This window comes from Camelus dromedarius, chromosome 11 (genome assembly GCF_036321535.1).
Source record: "Camelus dromedarius isolate mCamDro1 chromosome 11, mCamDro1.pat, whole genome shotgun sequence".
In the NCBI taxonomy this organism is placed as follows: Eukaryota; Metazoa; Chordata; class Mammalia; order Artiodactyla; family Camelidae; genus Camelus; species Camelus dromedarius.
This window is the reverse complement of record NC_087446.1, coordinates 57,222,100-57,228,752: the sequence shown is the minus strand read 5'-3', so window position 1 is coordinate 57,228,752 and position 6,653 is coordinate 57,222,100. Positions and strand designations below refer to the sequence as shown.

Here is a 6,653-nt window from a genome sequence, read left to right as displayed (position 1 = left end):
CCTCGGAGACCCTGCCTCCTCACTCCCTCAACCCCACAACCTCTTCCGACAAGCTGTGAGTTTGATAGAGACCAAAAATGATGCTTTGGCAGCGGGTGACGGCTGGATGTGATCTGCCTCCCACGGGAATGCTATTTAAAGGGGCGGCCTCGCAATCCTTGCCTTCCAGAGTGACAAGAGAAAAGCCTGCTCCTCAATCTCCCCAGAGCTGCAAACTCAGCTCAAGTTCACTTCTGACTTCCTCAACCTGCACCCTGGCCTGCTGCTCCTGCTTCCTATTCAGGTGGGAGGGAGAGGACTTGACAACTCACTGAGGTGTGGGGGCTGAGGGGGGGGTTCATCTTCATCTGCTTTGATGACAGGTACTTAGGAGGAGCAGGAGGCCCTGTGGGGCGGAGGACTGGAAGAACAGTCTTCCCCCAACCGCGTGAGTGCCTTTCAGCCATGTGCCAGCTTCTTCGCCAAGTCAAACTTTGTTGGAGAAGAACTGATCTAGGCATGGGGACGCAGGTTAGGGAAATCTGGTCCCAGTCGGAGACCTCCTTCCCCCCGGGTCCCTGTGCTTAACTCACACTTGTTCTTTTCCTCTCAGGCCAGGTGCCAAAGGGTGAGATACCCTCAGGCCGGCCCTGGCCTGCCTGCACATGGAGGCTGTCCTCACCTGCCCACTGGACTGAACATCATAGTGGGGGAAGCACTGTTTTTACTGCCCAAAGGAGCGGGAGCTCCTCTGCAAGCATCTCGCCCCAGGTCTGGTGGGAGGGATAATTCCATCTCATTGCTGCAAACAAGTTAATGGAGATTTTAATGAAAACACTGCACTAATGAAAATGCTGAGACTAGAACCTACTCTCTGCCTGAGACAAAATAATCAGGGTCAGAATTTCTGATATTCATTCCTCAGTTCCTTTTAGGCCTAAATAAAGCGAGCTGGGGATCTGAGAGCAGGAAGCAGTTCATAGTTGATGGCATCCCAGACTGTAAGAGGTCAGAGACCCTCCTGGCCAAGGCAGCAAACTGCCAAAATGCCGATGGGTCCTGTTACTTCGTCTGTCCTTCACCTCTACACATTCACCTTTTGTTTCAGGTGGTAAAGACCGTATGTCTTCACCTTCTCCTATTTTTGTTCATTCTAGGGTCTCTGGATTCTAGCAACGAAGTCTTCCTAGATGAAAAGGCAGTTCGGGCAGGCAGAAAAGGTTTAGGACTGAATGTCAGACTCGGGTCCCAGTTCCAGATGTACTGCTAAACATGTGACCTTCATTAAGTTATTTAACATCTCTGAATCTGCTTACTGGTCTGAAATAGGGAAGCCTTCCCTGGCTACCTTGCAGAATTGTCTTAAGGATGTGATAGCATTTTGAAAAAGCATATGTGAGAGAAATGTGTGTGATTATATGTTTATAAAAAGATGTATGTCACATGACAAAATTTTTGAAAAGGAGAACAGATTTGGGTTGCTAGGGGCTAGGGAAGGGGAACCAGGTTGTGGGAAGGACATAAAAGAACAACATGAGGGGTCCCTTTAGTGATGGAATCATTCTGTATCTTGACCATGGAGGCAGATGCCTGAACGTACACGTGATAAAGCTGTACAGAACTAAATACACACAGTGAAATGAGTATAAGTAAAACCGGAGAAATCTAAATAAGATCAGTGGATTGTATCAATATCAGTATCCTGATTATGATGGTGTACTACAGTTTTGCAAGATGTTACCTTTGAGGAAAACTGGTAAAGGTACACCGGATCTCTGTATTATTTCTTACAAGTGCATGTGGATTAACTACATCAACAAAAATTTTAATTTAAAAAAAGTATCATATCTCCCCTCTATTCCCCTGCGGCAACTTGTCTTGCCACCCTCTGGGAGGTTCCTCTTAAGCAATTCCATGTGCAGATGGAAAAGGCATCTCCGGTCTCCTCAAGAAGATCCCGGCAGAAATATGAGAGTATGAGGGCAGTTGTTCAGACACTTTTGAGCTTTCTCTTCCTCTTCAACTTTGCCCTCAGTCTCAGTAGGCCTGACCCTAAATCACTCCTTAGAACATAACGTCCTTTCCATAGCAAGGAAGGACAATTAGCTGACACAGGAAGCAGAACCCTCTGATGCTTCTATCCTAAAGAGGAGACAATTGTTGCTAAGAAAAACTTGTGTATTGGTTATGGGTGCCAAGTTTAAAAAGTATTGATTATGCCTGAGTCTTAAGAAATAAAGATCAAACGCAAATACAAAAATCTAACAACAGCTATCAAATAGTTTTAATGGATGCCGGATGGTTTTGCTAAAAACCAAAAACTGCTTCCTTTTTATCATGGAAGTATAGACATGACCCTAAGTAATTAACCAGTCAATTATCTTTGCTCATGCCAACCACTCTAAACCTGTGACACATATGATCTGTTGCTCCAGTTCTCCCTGGCACTGGGTGCACAGAAGTGATGGATGAGGGCGGCTATTTCCTGCCATGGAACTAACTAAACCTAGTTTAGTGCTATCTTGAGTGCCCCAGGCTCTGTGACACTTGAAATTCTAATTAGCGCAGAAAGGGGCTAAGTTGAAACAGCTTGTACTCCCTCAAGTATACCCAGTCTCAGGGCCCTGTAACCTAATGAGGTCTATGAAATTTAAGAGCTAGAAGAGAAATCCCTGCCTGGAGCAACAGCTGTACCCAGGAAGACAAGAGGATTTGGGTTAAATTAGTCCTTTCAAATAGGAGGGAGAATACCCCCAAATGGTGTGTGACGGAATCTCACGTGACTCTGGTCCAGTTCATCGTCATGTGACCCAGAATTAATATTAATCCAGACTGACCCTCGGCTCTGATTGTGGCAATTTCGGGGAAACCAGGAAGGGTTGAAGTCAAACAGATGAGAGCACTTACTAGTTACCTACAAGGTGTGACAGGGCAGGTGAGGGGCTTTGGGGCAGTGGAAATCCCTCACGAGCACTTCCTCACTGCCCCGCAGGCTGCAGAGACCTATGACTCCTAAAAGAGCCCCCACAAAGGAAAAAAGGGGTTCCTTTGCTACTCCTTTGCAGTAGGAGCAGGCTGAATGTTTGCTGAACACATCTGCAAAAAGAAGAGAGGAGATAATCGTCCTAATGAATGTGCAGGAGACAATAGCAGCTCCAGCGGGAGAATTATAAGCTCATTATGGTTTAATATGATGATTGATCATCTCTGCCCGCCAGCATATCCTGGAATAGTGATGAAGGTCGGAGAGACCCGTGCCAGTCAGAGCTCAAGCTCCAGTCCCCAGAAGACAGAAAACATACTTGTATGTTACATTTCTTTCATTGTAAAAATTCACACATGTGGCCCCAATCCCCTAACTTTGTTCCATAAAAAAGTCCTCCGTCCCCTCAGCCAGCCCCACTTCTCTATGATTTCTCAGCCCTGGGCTGCCCCTTCACATCCCCCTTCACCAGCTCTGGCTGATCCTCTCCCTAGAGACCCCACCCCATTCCCACCCCTTGAGAAAACGGCCACAGCTTCCAGGATGGCACGGGTTTAGGTAGGTCCGAAGGGCCCTTCAGTGGGTACTGGCCGGCACTCGGTTCAGGTGGAAGGCCCGGGACACCTCCCGGTAGGCATTTCGAAGCAGGACATAAGGGAAACAGGACTCCAGCATGTCCAGGGTCAGGAAGGAGGACTCCTCCACCACCTAGAAGAGAAGGGACCGAGAGAGATGAGAAGGCGAGGGGAGGGCGGACCTCTGATGCTGTTCCTCTTCACTCAGTTCCCTGGGCCCTCTCAGGCCTTAGAGTCACAAGCAAGCAGAGTTCCAAGTCACTCTCCCCCTTGCAAGGCCACACTGCTCCCTCCCTCACTTCGTTTAACTCTAGGAAAGCAATGTGGCCTCTTCAGCTCCACTGTAATGACCTCTGTGCCCTCCTCAGGCTTATACGAAGGGCTCAGAAGCAGAAGACTGGAAAGAATCACTTCTCCAGTGGCAGAAAAACTCCCGTTCTCTCCCACTCTGGATGTTAAATCATATGTGGGTGGGCGGCACAGATGCAGGTAAGGATGGATGGAAGCGCTAACGACAAAGCTTTGCAGAGAAGGGAACAATCACCACTGCAGGCCCAGAAAGACGGGCCTGGAATCCACATGGGTCCTCTTGTGCTGGGCCTCAGTCTCCTCCCTCCCTTAGCACAGTGCTTGGGGAACAGTAAGGATGCTGCATAAAGGAGCAGGCATGATTAATTAGTTTAATTAGAAGCCTGTGTGCGGTGGTTATCCCAGCAGCCCCCACGCCAAGCAGAAAGACAGATCAAGATGCTTGGGTAAGACTGAGGGGGGAGGGGAGCAGCGAGGAGCAGCGCAGCCTAGCCCTGGGCTGGAGGGTCCCCTTCCCTAAGGAAGGGGCAGGGTGTGTTTCCTTCCGTACTATCCTCGTCCAAGAGGTGTGGGCCTAAGAACCACACCCTGGAGAGAGGTGTCCCATATGCTCTGGCAGCTCACCCAGACGGGCCTTCCCAACGTGTCTGGTGTTTCAAGTCCTAAAAATTCACTCAGGGAAGAGAATCTGCCACCTGCACTCTAACGTGTTTCTTTCTCTAAAGTCCTTTCAGGTTTTAGAATTTGTAAGATACTGCTATTCTCAAACCTACACACAATACACACAACAGCCTCAGAAGAGCAGACAACACAGGCTGAAGGAAAGGAAATCTGCCCGTAACACCGCAGCTCTGATCTCAGGTTGGATGAATTTCTTGCTAGGCAAGGCTTTTAAACCTGAAGCTAGGGGAGAGATAAGATCTCTTTTCCAGGCTATGACCCTTGGGTACAGACAAATGAGTGATGGCTTTAAGAAGGATCCACTGGTCCAAAACTTTCTAATCTTTGCTCTATTAAGCACAGAAAACCCCAGGGCTCCTAACTGGAGAAAATTCACAATGGAAATAGCCCTAGAGTGAAGGCGAAGAAATGGGTTCTAGTCCTAAATCTGCCAATATATTTTGGGGGAGACCTGGATGTCATCTTTCCCTCCCTCTGCTCAGTTTCCTCACTGAGGAATTGTAAGGACTGGACTAACTGCCAGCATCTGATCTGATTCTGACATCTAGGCTCCATGATTCTTGGAGACAGTCATTCCTTCCCCAGTGAAACTCACACCAGGAACAGTCTAGCAGTAGTGGGGGTGGGCACTGCCGACACTTGACAGCCAAGACAGAAAGACCCCAGGGAGAGAGGTGCCTGGCCAGGATCTGGGGCTACATGAGTAGCCTCTTAACTCAGAATACAGCTCCTTCCCTTCAGTCATTTCCAATTTCTCCGTGGAAACATTTGCATTTAAATTGCTTTGCAGCAGCTAGTCCCTCTGTCTCTTCCCTCCTTCAGAAAGTGCCTCGGCCCTAGCTCTGTTCCAGCCACCCTGCATGCCTCACTGTGATGCCACAAGGCGCAGACACCTTCCCACACTTTGGGGACGGGTTGGGGGAGGAGGTGGGCACGCAAAGCAGAGGGAGGAGGCAGTGCTGAGTGGTAATACAGAATCACCTCCAACCCTACGAAGGTCAGAGGAAGTGAACCCAAAGAAGTGAACAAGCATGCCTAAATCACCCAGAAACTAAAGTGAGCAGCAGACAGAGGGAACTAACATTTGTTTAGCATCTAGTATGTGCTGTGCACTTTCATATATACTAGCTCGTGAATCCTCACCACTCTGTCATAGGATAATTGCCCACTTTCATGGCTAAAGAATCGGTCTCAGAAAGGTTAATTAACTTGCCCTAGGTCGTGCTGCTCTGAAGTCCGCGCTCTATCTAGCACACTACATTTGCCTTCCCTCTGCCCTTGCCACACCCTATACAGACAGACAGACACACACACACACACACACTCTCATGTCCATGCTTTTCTCTTCTCATCATAAACCTTAATCAGCGCAACCTACGCCTTTTTCTAGCTGGAGAAACTGAGACACAGATACCACTTGGTGTCTGTGTATTTAAAGAAAGAAACCCAAAGGGAGTCTCAGGCCTGGCCAAGAGCACAAATGGAAGCCCACATACCGTATGACTAAATAAACCAGATAAACTATTACATTCTTTCTTTCAACCTTCGCAAAAATAGTCGTCCCTCGGTATTCATGAGGGACTGGTAGGGGATTGGTTCCAGGACCACCCCACTCCACAGATACCAAAATCCGTGGATCCCCAAGTTCATTACAAAAAATGGCATAGTATTTGCATATAACCTACAACATCCTCCTATACACTGTAAATCATCTCTAGATAACTTATAATAACTAGTACAATGTAAATTCTATGTAAATAGTTGTTGGTGTGGCCAAATTGAAGTTTTGCTTTTTGGAACTTTCTGGACTTTTTTTTTTTTTTTAACATTTTCAATCCACGGTTGGTTGAATTCATGACTGTGGAACCCACAGATATGGAGGACTGAGTGCACCTTTACAATTTCAGGGGAGGTAGGTTTGAATTAAGAATTCTTAGACTCCTCAGAGTTCTGCACCAGAAAAGGGTGGAGAGAGGGAGGCAGCCTCCAGCCTGGCCCCCCTTCTCCTCCCACCCCCAGTTTGGGGGATTTATACACACACATAAACTATCTGCACATCCAAACTCCAGCCGTACATTCCGTGGGCTCTCGAGGTGTATCTGCCAGCAGCACAGTCTGTCTCAACA

At 47.9% G+C, this 6,653-nt stretch overlaps 1 protein-coding gene across 2 annotated transcripts in view; it reads right to left on the bottom strand.

Moving 5' to 3' along the window:
* Positions 1-3,281: 3,281 nt before the first annotated feature.
* The window catches only part of NCKAP1L (NCK associated protein 1 like), a 39,082-nt gene continuing 35,710 nt past the window's right edge, over positions 3,282-6,653 (bottom strand). For both annotated transcript variants that reach the window (XM_010994087.3, XM_064491073.1), the window contains exon 31: positions 3,282-3,670. In XM_010994087.3, coding sequence (XP_010992389.3) covers positions 3,539-3,670 — 132 coding nt within the window. In that variant the 3' untranslated portion in view covers positions 3,282-3,538. The remainder of the gene's footprint in view (positions 3,671-6,653) is intronic.